The 15,485-nt window shown below is 46.6% G+C and overlaps 1 protein-coding gene across 2 annotated transcripts in view; it reads right to left on the bottom strand.

Annotated features, from left to right (window-relative positions):
- Window positions 1-15,485, bottom strand: part of Disc1 (DISC1 scaffold protein) — a 220,952-nt gene that overhangs the window by 113,917 nt on the left and 91,550 nt on the right. For both annotated transcript variants that reach the window (XM_031341819.1, XM_031341820.1), the window contains exons 7-8: window positions 6,836-6,890; window positions 1,398-1,500 (exon numbers count right to left, since the gene is read on the bottom strand). In XM_031341819.1, the coding sequence (XP_031197679.1) occupies window positions 1,398-1,500; window positions 6,836-6,890 (158 nt within the window). The remainder of the gene's footprint in view (window positions 1-1,397; window positions 1,501-6,835; window positions 6,891-15,485) is intronic.

Raw genomic sequence — 15,485 nt, 5'->3', positions numbered from 1 at the left:
CGCCCAGGCTTCTTTACATGGGTTCTGGTCAAAGAACTCAGAAATCACTCCACCAACTGACATATAACCCTAGCCCCATAACCAACTTCTAAAAGGAGTGTCTGGCATAGTCACCCACAATGGGCTCCCACCACACACAGAGCTTACAACATTGCTGGAATCAAGTCCATGGAGCAACAGGCCCATGTCCTAGCATAGACAACTCACATCCAAGCATGGCCTCTTGAGAGCAAACTGTGTCACCGGGCTGTCCCTTTCAAGGACAATGTCCCTTCATGGAAGCATGCTACCCTCTCTTCAAACCTAAGCCTCCTGCCAGGGTTCCAGAGATGACGTAGAGGTCACTGTGAGTCTTTATTCCTTTTCCCAATGTGGTCACACTGAGTAAGTCTCCTCCCTCTGCATTTCAGTGCTACTTATTTGCTTAATTGGCCTACTGGAGACGGTGGCTGAGCCTGCCTTCTTAGAGCCACCAACACCTAGGCTGTGAGCCTGAGAACTCTGGCAACATAACTGCCACACGTGTGTGTGTGTGTGTGTGTGTGTGTGTGTTATGTGTATGTATGTGTTATGTGTGCTTGTGTGTGTATATGATATGAGTGGTGTGTGTATGTGTGTGTACAATATATGTGGTGTGTGTGTATGTATGTGTGTGAGTGTATGATATGTGTGGTATATGCATGTGTGATTGTGTACATGTGTGTATGTGTACTTATATGTGAGTGTGTTTGTTGTGTGCATATATGTGTATATATGAGTGTGTTTGTATGTGTATATATGTGTCTGTATGTATATGTGCATGTGATGTGTGGTGTGTATATGTGTGTATATGTGAGTGTGTTTATGTGTATATGTGTGTGTAATGTGTACTGTGTATGTGTGTGTATATACATGTGTTTGGTATGTATATGTGTGTGTGTGATTTATGGTGTGTATGTGTATGTATGTGTGTATATGTGAGTGTATTTGTTTGTATATATATGTGTATGTTTATGTGTGTGAGAGTGTGAATGTGTATGTATATGTATATATGTATATGTATATGTGTGGTATATATGGTGTGTGTGTGTGTGTATATGTGAATGTGTTTGTATGTGTATATTGAGTGTGTTTGTGTGTATATATGTATGTTTATATGTGTGAGAGTATTTGTATATATGTGTTTATATGTGTGTGTGTATGTTTAGCCATGAGCTTAAGCCTGGGGCCTTGTACATGCTAGACAATGGCTCTCCCTTGAGCTCCTTTCTCCACCTCTCTAACTCGCTCAGGCAGGCACAGAACTCACAGCATAGACCAGGCACTGAATTTGTAATCCTCCTACTTCAGCCTCCCTGGCATCTGTGTGACGGCACACTGGTCAGTGACTGACTGTAAGTGATAAGTGCTTCGGTTACCTGATAGGGCCAGAGTCTTAGCTTCCAGCAAGGCAGGCAGCCTGGTGTCAAGGTCACCGAGTCTCCTCCTCAGAGAGCGGCACAACTTCTCACCTGAGCACACCTGCCAGGAGAAAGGGCAGGAGTCAAGGTCTGCTGCTTCCAACCAGAAGACAGGGGAATGGGGTCTCAGGGAGCTGGGTCTCTAAGTATTTTAGTGGATTGGCAGAGGGAGCAGAAGAAGGAGCCACAGGGTAGAAGGAAAAGCAGGAAAGCAAGAGGGGGTAAGAAGGAAGATGAGAAGGGGGAGGGGAAAGCAGGGAGGAGGGAGAGAACAGAACAGAGAAGTAGGGAGGGAAGAGAGAGATGGAGATGGGGGGTAGATGAGGAGAAGTGGGAGGAGGGTAGGGGAAGAGAGGGAAGGAAGAGATGAGGAAGGGAGAGAGGTGGCCATTGGCATGGCCTCAGCACAGCCCTGACCCACCCAGGCAGCCTTGGCATTTCCCTACTCCTGCCTGAGCTCTCAGAACCTCACAACCCCAGGAGCCAGTTGTTCCACGGTGCCCCTGGGAGAAATGCCTTGCTGAGTTCTGGTCCCTCACCTTCACCCCAGTCTCCTCTGGCTTCCTCTCCAGCTGACAGCTGTCTCCTCATCTGTCTACGGTGTCCATGAGCAGGACTCTGCCCCGGGCACACAGTAGGCAGTCCATGAGCAGGACTCTGCCCCGGGCACACAGTAGGCAGTCAACCGAGATGTGGCTTTTGACATCGAGGTCAGAGGAACCTGCTAAATGTCCTTATTAGAACTCTCTGAGAAACCAGGAGGGCAGATACTTGCTGGAGAGTGTAACTGAAAGACAGACACGTCACCTCCAGGAAGACCTGGGGTTATCGAGTGGCTCCACACACACCACCTGTTTTCCTCTGAGTTCCAAAAACAATAAAACTCTTCAACCTCAGTCTCACTTCCCAAGTTCCGTCAGGTTATCTTTTATGCCAAGACTAAGTCATCACCTTCTTTTCTTTTATTTAAGGCTAAGAGCCTAGATATCTGTTACCTATGCTCAGATTAGTGATAAACCTGTATTTCCAGCTCATCCAAAGCTCCCAGCACAGTTTCTGTGGGAAGATGAGCACTTTGGGGAAGTCCACCCAGAATGTAAACCCCGCCACCACCCCACACACACACAACATCGATATTTATTGCCAAAATAAAAGTACATGAAATCCCGTTCAGAAGCTGAAAGCCGTCAGTCCACGTGGAGTCTACATCTCGAGGGATACAGTTCATTGCAAACATTTGGTTTATCTGAGATCAGACAGAAGCTGCCATCAGAAGCAGAGCAGACCTCACCCGGTCCTAAAATACTCCGCCCTTCTCTCCGGGGCTGCCGGTTACTTTCCCCTCTGTGCCTGGGATTTTCCAACCTCACTTCTGAAGCTCAGGGCAGAGTTGGGTGGCCCTAGCTGCTCATCCACACGGCCAAAGTCATCCATCTTAAGGATCGTAAAGGGTCCTGAGACTTGTCCAGTGTGTTAGAACCAAGAACTTAAAGAAAGGTGTCTGAAGCACCTTCCTCTGACCTTGTCTCCTTAGTTCAATGCCTGTGGCAGGCTCCGCCCATCTTATCCACTCACAACCATCACCTCAGGAACTTCAAAGACTCGCTGGTTAACTGTGAAGCCAGCCAGGGTTCTCAGGTCTCATCTAATATCTCTGATTTTAGTTAACAGTGTCTCTTAATCATAATTAGGTCAGTTTCTCCTTTGCTGAGAAAGCCCATAATTCAAGCTGCACTATTAATGTGAGGCTGCCTTTCTAAATTTCCTGATTAAATTGCACACTTGTTCAGTCTCTGCTGGATATAATATAATACCTACCCGTCTCTAGATAGCCCAATTATTTCTAACTATTTCCATCTCGTTTATTCCTTAATTACCTTTGGTTTGGGTGACCCATGAGAGTCAAGAAATGTAATGAGCGTAAAGAAGGTCCCAACTCACTCTGAAAGTATCAGGGGTTGCACACGCAGGCACGCCTCTGCGTCCGTGTGTGTGTGTGTGTGTGTGTGTGTGTGTGTGTGTGTGTGTGTGTGTGTGTGTGTACCAAAGAAAGAAAACTGTGTTGAGCTGAGCCTCTTCCCTCATGGTCACTTACCAATCTACAGGGGACAAGGGTTAAGGTTAGACTTTCAGGCTCTGTCTCAGTTCCCACACAGTGTACCATGCTTATGTACGTGCAAAGGAATACACATACCCACCTCAGAAAAATCTGCATGTCTTTCTTATTTACAAATAAAATTAGCCCCTGAGGAACTCATTAATGAATGGAAGTTTTACATTTACATTTTGAAATCTCCTTAATTTGACAGAAAAGAGAAGTCATTGTACTGGCTGGCTTTCTGTGTCAACTTGATACAAGCTGGAGTTATCACAGAGAAAGGAGCCTCCCTTGAGGAAATGCCTCCATGAGATCCAGCTGTAAGGCATCTTCTCAATTAGTGATCAAGGGTGGGAGGGACCATCCATCCCTGGGCTGGTAGTCCTGGGTTCTATAAGAAAGCAGGCTGAGCAAACCAGAGGAAGCAAGCCAGTAAGTAACATCCCTCCATGGCCTCTGCATCAGCTCCTGCTTCTTGATCTGCTTGAGTTCCTGTCCTGACCTCCTTTGGTGATGTAAGCGTACAATTTGGAAGTGTAAGCTGAATAAACCCTTTCCTCCCCCAACTTGCTTCTTGGTCATGATGTTTGTGCAGGAATAGAAACCCCGACGAAGACAGTCATTATACATAGACTATAAATATTTAAGAGATAGGGCATGCCGTGGCATGAATGCTTGGGTCCCCCAAAATTTCATGTGCTGAAATCTTCAGTCCCAGTACGATACTGGGATCAAGAAGGGGCTCTGGGAAGTAACAGATCCTGAAGGTAGAACTTCATGAAAGTAACAGTGCCCTTAGGAAAGGGCTAGGGAGTAGTGACTGTCAGCAAAAGTGCTTGCTTTGTAAACATGGAGACTGAGCTGGGGCCACAGAACCCACATAAGTGCAGATCATTGCACAAACTTGTAATCCCAGAGCTGGAGAAGCAGAGACTAGAGGGTCCCTGGGGCTTTCTGGATGCCAGTGGAGCCTAATTGGTAAGCTCCAGACCTCTGAGAGACCCTTCTGAAGGAAGTGGATGGCGTTCCTGAATGTAACACCTACCCTGTCCTCTAGATGTACACACATAATAATAATAATAATAATAATAATAATAATAATAATAATAATAGTAATAGTAATAATAATAATAATAATAATAATAATCAACCTCAGAGAACCCCCTCTTTCCATCATGCAAAGACACAGCATGGAGTTGGCCATCTGTCCCGCGGAAGAGATCCCCACCAGAACCTGGCCATGTTGGCACCAGGCCCTCAGCCTTCCAGCCCTGCCTGAGAGCTGCCCGGCCTCAGTGCTTTGTAATCGCCGCACACAAAGACAGAGAGCCCTCCCGCATTAAATACACAGTGTCTCTGGTAATGGTCCACCTACCCCATGGCTGAGCCAGGAAAAACAAGAAACACACCTCATTCTTCCCCCTGGGTGAGCAGCCAGAAAGCTCATGGGTTGGTCGCAAGCCTTCCCAACTCTGATATCGTTTTATAGACACTACTGGTTGCTGACAGGAATCCACCCATCCATATGTGCTTGTATGTGAGTGTGAGTTTGTGCGTGTGTGTGTGTGTGTGTGTGTGTGTGTGTGTGTGTGTGTGTGTGTTTGAATGCATGTGTGTGGAAGCCAGAGGTTAACTTTGGGTGTCTTCCTCAGTTGCTCTCCACATTTTTCTGACAGAGTCTCTTGCTGAACCCAGAGCTCAATGTCTCCTCTAGCCTGGCTACCAGTGAGCCCCGGGGATCCTTCCGCCTCTGCCTTTCCAGTGTAGGGATTGTGAGTGTGTGCCACAATGCCTACTCTTTTTACATGGGCCCCGGGTGGGGGCGGGTGAGACTCATTTGCATGGCAGACAGCTTACTGACTGACCACTGCCCCCCTATCTCCAGAAGCCTTCCTGTCTCTGGTCATAAAAAAACCAACCGTCACTCCTCCCAGACCAGAGGCTCCACTCCGAAACCATTATTCTACATCCTCGGCCATGTGGAACCTCCAGCTCCCAGCGATGAAGTGTTCAGGTCCAGGTGTCCATCTGTACACCTCAAAGCAACTCCTGGGGTGTCTGGTCTCACAGCTCTGTCAGATGTGACCACAAGGGGGGGCTCTGTTCTGTGAACCCTTTATCTAACAGCAGACTGTGGCATTCAATGGGCTCCACTTTGGAAGCACTAATGGGGAACCCATCACACAAGAGAGTCTTGCTATGAAAGTACAGACAATATGATAGCTAATAGTCAATGGGGTGTTTGTTGAGATAGGGTCTCATCATCTAGACTTGGACTGCAAGGAACTCACTATATAGACAAGGCTGGCCTCAAACTCAGAGATCTGCCTGTCTCTTCCTCGCAAGTGCTGGGATTAAAGGCCACCCCACACCCAACTAATACTGATTAATAACTTGACAGGATGTAGAATCACCTAGGAGACTATCTCTGAACACATCTTCATGATGGGGTTAAAGATTTGGAACACCTACCCTCGCTGTGGGCCACACCATTCCATGAGCTGTGATCCTGGACTGAGTAAGAGGAGCGAGCTGAGCACCAGCGTTCACACTCTGCTTCCTGTCTGCGGACGCCGCCGTATGACCAGCTGCCTCAAGCTCCTGCCACCATGCCTTCCCCACTGTTAGATGAACCCTCACACGCTGAACCAGAGCAGCCACAGCATGCCTTTCCTCCATGGAGGGGGGGATGCTGCGCTTGCCCAACATGTTGTCACAAAGGATGCTAGCAAAATGATCCGAAGAACAAAAAAACAAAACAAACCCTTCATTCACTAATTCGCTTCCATTTCTGAGAAGCCTGAACTTGAGCTCCCAGGAAAACCCAGTTACTTCTGTCCTAAAATCTTTGTTTCATTCATTCATTTGTGACAGCATTTTGCTATGTAGCTCAGGCTGGTCTTGAACCTTTTATCCCTCCTGCCTCTGCCCATGGAAGGTTGAGATTGAAGCTATGAGCCACTACACCCAGCACAAGTAACCAGCCATGTGGTGGAATGTAGCTTGGAATAAGTAGGTTATAGGAAGTTATGGTCTAGTCAGAGAAGAGCCTAGCTGTAAGGCCAAGGTATTTGCAAATATGTTTTGAATCTGAATCTTATTTCTGGGAGCATGGGGCTGGGAGGCAGAACCAGACATAACATCAACAGACCTCCTTAGAGTCTGCCGCTCTCCCTCCCTAGCTCTGCCACTCTGCCACAGCCTAGCAGACAGCTACACAAAGTCTCCTTCCTCTAAAGCCCTTGGTGATCTGGATGCAAAATTAGGTCAGAAGAAAATAGGAGGAGGGTGGGCTTACCTGCGCAGTGAGTTCTCTAACAGCCAGGTTCAGTGATCTTGTCCTTTCCCAGAGGCTAGAGAAATAAGAAAGGAGCATTGGTCTTCTCATTCCATACACAGGTAGAGATCTACATATAAGACACTGCCAAGGGAATGGTCCATCAATTGAGGAGCTGAGGAGGAAGAGAAGGAAGAAGGGGGGAGGAAGAAGAGGAAGAGGAGGAAGAAGAGGAAGAGGAAGAGGAGGAGGAAGAGGAGGAAAAGAAAGGTGACAGCTGGTTGAGTTGGCATGACCATGGAAGTAACCCATGGCTACAAAGTACATTCCCCTCTCCAAATATGCTCTACTTAGGCTGCCATTAAAATCTGTCTCCAGGGCTGGTGAGATGGCTCATTGGTAAGAGCACTGACTGCTCTTCTGTAGGTCCTGAGTTCAAATCCCAGCAACCACATGGTGGCTCACAACCACCCATAATGAGATCTGATGCCCTCTCTGATATGTCAGAAGACAGCTATAGTGTAGTTATGTATAATAATAAATAAATCTTTGGGCCAGAGCAAGCAGGGACTGAGTGAGTGGAGCCAACCGGAGTGAACAGATGTCCTAAAATTCAATTCCCAACAACCACATGAAGGCTCACAACCATCTGTACAGCTACAGTGTACTCATATACATTAAATAAATAAATAAATAAATAAATAAATAAATAAATAAATAAATCTTTTTAAAAAAAATCTTTCTTCAGGGGCTAGGGAAATGGCTCAGTCAGGACAGTGATTACCACACAAACATGAAGACTTGAATTTGATTCCCAGAACCCACACAAATAATCCAGGCACAATGGTATACATGTACCCAGGACTGGGGAGGTAGAGACAAGGGGACCCCTGTGGTTCAGTGCCAGCAAAGCCTACATGGTGAGTTCCAGGCCTATTGCAAAGACAGGTGAACCAGCACATATTTGTACCCCAGTCATAGCAGCACATATTTGTACCCCGGCGCATGGGAAGCAGAGACAGTAGAGCTCTGTGAATTTGAAGCCAACCTAGTCTACATAGAGAATTCCATGCCAGCCTGGGCAAACACAATCTGTCTTTATTCCCAGAGCAATACTAGGAGGCACCACCTGGTTGCAGGAAGCCCTGAGCCCAGCTTCTTAAAGGAATGGACCACATTAGCAGGGAACTGTAAGCATCTGAGTGGGCCACACTGTCAACAATTTGAGGTAATACCGGTACCTCTGCATTGAACCTCAATGAGAGTAAACAGCAAATATTTGATATTTCTCAAGCATGGCTTAGTCAATTGGAACTCCTCCTCCTAGATGTGTCCAACCTGCAGCCCACCGGAATAGCTATGAGTACCCCCACACATATCATCAAGTTACTTGAAACGTTATGGGATAGTTTTGGAATTTGCTGAATCCATCTTGTAGGTAACAGCATCTGCTACAAGGCAAATGTCTGGACATGGCTGTGAATGCCAGCTTCGCCTTCTTTCTCTACTAAGTACTTCTCCTCACATACTGCTTCATCCATGCAGTGTCTCCCCAAACCATAATGGAGTGTGAGTTCCATGTGAGCACCATCTATCTGCTGGGTTCACTCTCTCATGAGATGGGCCCAAACTCTTCCTTGGCAGGTACTCTGCCAAAACGTGGGCATGCATGAATGTGTGAGGCTACAGCCGTGATCTGATTCTATGGACTGAGACCTACAGAAGAAATGTGTGCCAACAGCAGCCAGGATATAAAGCAAGACACGCTAATGATTCTAGTGAGGGAAAAGGGCCAATGCTGGTGTGTGGGGGATAGCCCAATAAAAACTGTCTGAGGCAGGATACAGATGGGGCCAGTCACTTTTGGAGCAGTGTAAAAGCTATGGGAGATTGGTAGAAAAGCTTACAGGTAGAGGCAAAGGCAAGAATGAGATTGCAGGAGATGAATCAACTGATTCTCACAGTTCCCACAGTGAACTGCACATGTGCATGTGAGAGTTCAATAGGGGAGCAGTCACTGCTAACATTAAGTGTCTTCATTAGCTCTTCTATCACTGTGACGAATACTGTGACCAGAAGCAATTTATCACTGTGACGGGACACCTTGGCAGCAAGCAAATCATCACCATGATGAGAAATACCACAACCAAAGCAAGTTGGGGAGTGAAGGATTCATTTGGCTTACACGTCCATGCCATAGTCCATTACTGAAGGAAGTCAGTGCAGGAACTCAAGCAGGGCAGGAACCTGGAGGCAGGAGCTGATGCAGAGGCCATGGAGGGGTGCTGCTTACTGGCTTGCTCCTCATGGCTTACTCAGCCTGAACCAGTGGTGCCCAGGGATAGCACTACCTACAATGGGCTGGGGAGGGCCCAGCCCTCCCCCATCAATGACTAATTAAGAAAATGCCATACAGCCCCAACTCTCAGAGGCATTTTCTCAATTGAGGCTCCCTCTTCTCTGATGACTCTAGCTCAAGCTGGCCAGCACAGAAAGTAAAGGGTGGAATGGAGTAAGGCCCACCCAAAAATAGGAAGATGGTTGAGTCAATAGAAAGAAATGCTCATGTCTATTTGATCTCAGCAGTAGGCAAGTAACTGTCGGCCATCTTGAGAATATTTATGATTTATGTTTAAAACATTCATGATGGATTAAGGAGGCCAAGTTATGGTTGGTATGATGTTCCAAGTTAAGGAGCTTCCGGTTTGGGCAAGGGGAACTCATCCTGTGTTTGCACAGGCCAATAGGAAGGAGGCATTTCTAGCTTTTATGGAATGGCCCTCTGAGAGATTGCCTGGAGGATGGAAATCTGAATATGGCTGAATCAGGCAGGTGCCTCATTTAGAAGCTGTTCCAGAGTCTAGGGGCCTTCAGAGAGCTGGGGATCTGAGAAGAAGTGAAGGAATAGGTCTGAGAGAGCAGGCCCATTGGGAGCAATGGGAATACCCTGACTGGAGCCCCCCCCCCACCTCCCGTTCCATGGACTTGTGTCTTGCTCATTCTTCCAACACCTCAGGGCAGTCAGCCATCCAGAACTCAAACTCCAAGACACTCATGGCTACTTGGAGGGCAAGGTAGTGTGGCAGGTGCAAGGGGGAGTGCTCTCTCGATGCGGGGGGGGGTGTCTGCAAGAGAAAAAGATCCCAGTTTCTGGGATCTATGCTGGAGTAGGGAGGCCCAGAACAATCTTCCACAGTGGGGATAGCAAAAGTACAACTAAGAGGTAAGCTACCACCAGTCGATGTGTGTTGGGGTTCTTCTCCAGCTATGAAAATCACTAGGGATGTTATTGCTATACTTTAGTGATTTCTGAAGTCTAGGCAAGCTGGGGTTGCAAGCTCCTAAAGGCTGGTGCAGGCACCTGCTAGTATTCTCATGTGTAACTCACTGGCACCAAATGAGGAGCCACTGGTGAAAACCAACCCAAACACAGTGAGCACAGACCAGGGGTGGGGCATATGACAGTGAGCACAGACCAGGTGCAAGGCACGTAGCAACATCCTCTTCTGAGTCACATGACACCATCGGGCAAGTGTGGTTGCACAGATAGGTACAGGGGAGATGCTGGAGCATTCCAGACTTTGGCTAAATAAAGATAGGTCATTTGAGGGACGGTGAATCTGGGTGTTGTTGAGGAATTTTAATCCAGCAACATGGCTGCTCTGGCAAAGGATCACATCCAAAGCCATAGGTCTGTGTGATTTGGCTGGAATGCAGACATGTCCTTAGTACACACTTTTAAGGTAAAATTAGATTGTAGAAGGAAGCAGCCATGTTTGAAAGTGATGTCTAATTTAGGGGCAGACAAATTGACGCATCAAAGAAAGATCTGACAGACTGAGTCAGAGACAAGAAACACCCAACTCACAAGAACAGACAGGAAAGAGAAGCTATTTAAGAGCAGCACGGGGAGATAGCGTGAGTCAGTCGGGAGTCGTTGCAGTGAGTGGTACAGTGTAGTGGAGTTGAGTTTGTTCATGAGTTCATGCAGTTCATTGCAGGTCAGGAGATGCCGTTGAAGTCAGAGAAAAAGAAGAAGCCAGAGAGTAGAACAAATTGCTGGAGTTAGTTTGAGGCCAAGCAGAGCAATTCAGAAAGAAGCTGAGAGAAGCCAGATTGAATCCATCACCTGTGAGTGGAGTTTGAACCAGAACAGCTGACTTGAACCAGACAGCCAGAGATCAGAAAGAACTAGAAAGGGTGAGCTTATTCAGCAGTAAGCCCACGAGAAGACATCAGGTGAATGAAAAATACTTTTTTACAGGGTGTAAAGAGACTTTTTTACAGAGTATGGGCTTATGTGGAGAGCAAAACAGGACAGACCACTTGGGTTGTTGGAGAGATCAGGGAAGAACCTGTGAAGCATGGCTTGGTTCCAGACTCAGGACTAGCTCTGGAGCCTGATATCCACACTTGTAACTCTTGATCAGCAATTGTTTTTCCTTCCTCTGGCAAGTTCATGGGAGTCCATTCAAATTGTATATTTTTGTTTGCTCCTTCTTTTGACAGGGTTTCACATAGATCAGGCTGGCCTTGAACTCACTAAAGCTCAGAATGACCTGGCAATCCTGACCCTTGTGTCTGTGTCAAGAGTGCTGGTATTACAAGAGTACACCACAACACTAGATGTTTATGGCACTACGGTCAAACTTAGGGCTTGCTGCTACCATTCAAGTACTAGCTGAGCTCCATCCCCCGCTCATCAGCTGGAACCCTCCGAATCAGTGGATCTCCACATGACAGAACATTTGAGCATTTAATAGCACAATATAAGTGTTCCCAAACACACTCAGAAATCAGCTCATGGATTTACACATTAAAACAATCAGCAGGCTCTCCTCCTGAGTCTAAAACTGAGCTGGCCTCAAGGATAGCACTTTTAACAAATGTCCCACATCCCCAGTGAACAGCAGGCCGGGTACCACCTTTCCAGGGCTGGACTCAGGTCATTGTTCTGGGCTCTGCTCTGCCCCTCTCCTAGAAGGAAAATGAGCCTCAATCCAGACATCTCCCTGAGAGGATGAGGCAGTGATGCGGGTAATTGAATGCATTGTTTTATATCTGATTTGATTTATATTTAATTTATGCTATATTACTTTTTTTCAGTAGATTTATTTTCCTAATTATGTGTTGCTCTGGCTAATATTAACATTAGTTGTATCCCCAGGGGATACATAAAATGGAAGCAGCGGGGGCAGGGGAGACTATGAATCATCCATGTATATTACACGAGCAGTTTTTAAGCTATTTTTGGTAGTAAGACTCTCCGAGACCGTATCATTTCACGGAACCCAAAGTACAACAGAGATAACAGAGGATATGGTCTAACAGGACCGGGCCATCTGAAGTACAGTGAGCTATGCTAACTCCACCCACACAATGGTCCCCAGGAGCAGGAATACCAGTTGAAAATACGTTATACCAGTTTGTACGTTGACAGGAGTTCCATGAATGTCAGTAACAAAGCTTGTCCCTGTGTTTCACTAAAATAACAAATTGATCATGACAAACGAGAACTATCCCCTCAGATCTGGGCATGGCTGATGCTTGCCTGTAATCCCAGCTCCCGGATTGTGGATAGTGGAGTAAGGGGAATCAAAAGTTCAAGTTCATCCTTGGCTTCATAGCACATTTGAGGCCCACCCGGGCTATGTGAGATCTCTCAATCAACAAACCATGAACCACCCTTCAGAGCAAAGGACTCTGGGGACTCAGAAGTTGTTCCCAAGATGACCTCTTTTACAGACAGTAACCTCTTCATTCACAACATCTCTCCTAGGAGCAGCAGAGTCAAGGGCTGGGGAGTCTTAGCTGGCAAGGCAGGAGAGCCTGAGTTTCACTCCCACAACCAGGTATTTACAAAAGCCATGGGGCTGGAAAGATGGCTCAGCAGTGAAGAGGATTGGTTGCTCTTCTGGAGTACCCAGGTTCAATTCCCAGCATCCACACAGCTCACAGCTGTCTATAACTCCAGATCCAGGGGGATTAGATGCCCTCTTCTGGCTCCCATGGGCACGGCATCTATGTTATGTGTAACCATTCATACAGACAAATACCCATATGTGCAAAGTAAAGCTTAAAATAAAATAAGATCTTTTTAAAAGCTGGGTGTGGTGATATGTACTGCAGGTTTAGTAACGGGCCTGGGCTCACAAAACAAGGTGGAAAGCTACTGTGGAAGAAATCTGAGATGGACCCCTGGCCTCCGCATGCACACATACACACGTGTGTGAGCACCCATACACATGCATACCTATCTTCACACACATAAACATGCACACATGGAAAAGAAGAAAAGAGAAGGAAGAGGGAGAGAGAAGAGACGGAAGACTGGCAACACACTGAGAGAAATTCCATGTGAGGATCCAAGGATGCAAGCTGGAGGCCTTCAGACTCCTTGACAATACAGCAAATATATTTTAAGCCCTCCCATCTCTGCTATTGTTGAATCGGAAGTAAACACATACACATGAGATCCTCAGTTTCCACTAATATTAACCTTATGTGTTATTCAGAGCCTGAACATTGGCTTAACAGGGGGGAGGGATGGAAGAGAGGGAGAAAAAGAGGGAGGGAGAGAGGGAAGGAGGAAGAAGAGAAGAGGAAGGCAGGAGGGAGAAAGGAGGGAGGGAGGGGAGAGAGTTCTTCTGTGCAGTAGTCCTACTACACAGACTCTGCTGCCCCAGCACACAACTTTATTCCCAGAATTGCCTATGCAGAAGTCTGACTTTCATACAAAGCCACAGGGAGCATAATATTTATGTCCCAAGTCTCTTCTGTCTCCTTTTTCTCCCCACACCCCAATTCCACACCCTTCCTTATTTAGTAGAATTTAGTTTAAGAAAGACAGACCATTCCCAAAGCAAATGGGGAATGGCAGGAAGGGCCTGGTGACAACTACGCTAAACATAGTGGCTACTTGGGTCTGGAACTTAAGAGAAACTGGACTCTGTTGATATTAACAACCTTGCCAATGACTGCTTCATCCTTCAGCCATGTACAGGGGACAAGTGGGTCAGAATCTGACAGGAGGGACTGCTGTAGTGAATGAGGACTCACCCACTTGGCCTTTCCCTCCTGAAACCTGTATGTCCTCGCTGCTGGTGACATCCCGTGTCACCAGCAGGTCTGTGGAGCACAGGTGACAGGAATACCCTGAATTCCTCCAGGCTTGAAATAGATCGTTGAGGCAAGACAGGGTGGACACATGCATCAGGACGGTTCCTTACAGTCTTGTCTAAGGCTGCTTAGCTGACACCTGTGCTCCTGGGACAGGCAGGGTGATGCAATGGACAGAGACACATGCCAAGAGGTGGGTGTCCAGCACCCACGTGCCAGCTTCGGTGAGTGTGTTCCCTGTATCCACTTGGGTGGCTGGGCTGCCTTACTGCCAACAGTAAGGACAGACACAGGACACACAGGTCTGTGCTGCCAGAGATGCACAAAGCTGTCGAGTGAAGTAGAGGGAGGTCGCCTAACACATCACCCAGATAGTTTGAGTAAGAAAGTGCATATACATGCACACACCCATGTATACACAAGCACAAACACATATACACATGCACACACACATACACAAATATATATACACACATGTATACACACATGCACACATATATAACCATCCATATGCTCATATACATGCACGTGTGTACACACATATACAGATATGTATATGTTTGTATATACAAAGATATACAAACATAAGCATGCATACACATACATGTAGCCATATGTACACACACCACACAAACACAAGCACACACAAATATACATGTAGCCATAGTTACACACACCACACAAACATAGGCACACACAAATATACATGTAGCTATAGGTACACATACCCATGCTGTCTCTCTGTGCCTACAGTCACACTAGTAAAGTGTTCAATATTTCTCAGGCATGGCTATAGCTACATCCACATCTACCAAAATCACAGCTTTATTTCTTTTGTGAGTATGTAGGTGTTGTGTGTGTGTAGATGCCTCTACAGAGGCCAGAGGTTGACATTAAGTGTTTTCTCCAATCACTATCCATCTCATTTTTTGAGACAGTCTCTCACTGATCCTAAATTCCTCCATCTTGGCTAGGCTAGTTGCCAGTGAGTCCCTAGGGTTCTGCTGTCTCTGCCTCTCTAGTGCTGAGATCCCAAGTACACACTTTTACAGGAGTGCTGGGGATGTGAACTCAGTTCCTCATGATTGCACGGCAAGCCCTTCCCTGAATGAGTCCCTCACAGTTTATTCTCCACAATTAGCTTTGTTATTAATTAATTAATTAATTTATTTTTAGCTTCTCCAGATCCTCCAAGTTTCAATTCAACTAGATCTTTCTATCTCTCCAGCAACTTGGATGCACAGGGTTACATTAAGATTCTCCCTTCTGGCTGATAGCATTTTTTTTAAGTTTTCTGTCATTATCACCTTGGGAAATGTTCAGTTGTTAATAGGATGACCTGAACTTTTCTTCAAGCTTTAAGCAGAAGCTTTGGGCAAGTATAGTCTGGAGAATCCCTAAGCAGAAAACCGGGCGTCTCTGATCAAATGAAACCTTCCTCATAGGCCAGTCTGAAGAACTCAGGCTGGAAATGCTACCTCTATGGCTGCTGATTGCCCAGCAGCAGCGAAGTGAAACGTCTGGGTTCCTTCAGTTGCTCACGGGGGGGGGG

The sequence above is a fragment of the Mastomys coucha genome, unplaced genomic scaffold, assembly GCF_008632895.1.
Source record: "Mastomys coucha isolate ucsf_1 unplaced genomic scaffold, UCSF_Mcou_1 pScaffold22, whole genome shotgun sequence".
NCBI classification, from domain to species: domain Eukaryota; kingdom Metazoa; phylum Chordata; class Mammalia; order Rodentia; family Muridae; genus Mastomys; species Mastomys coucha.
This window is presented reverse-complemented; position numbering and strand designations above follow the sequence as displayed.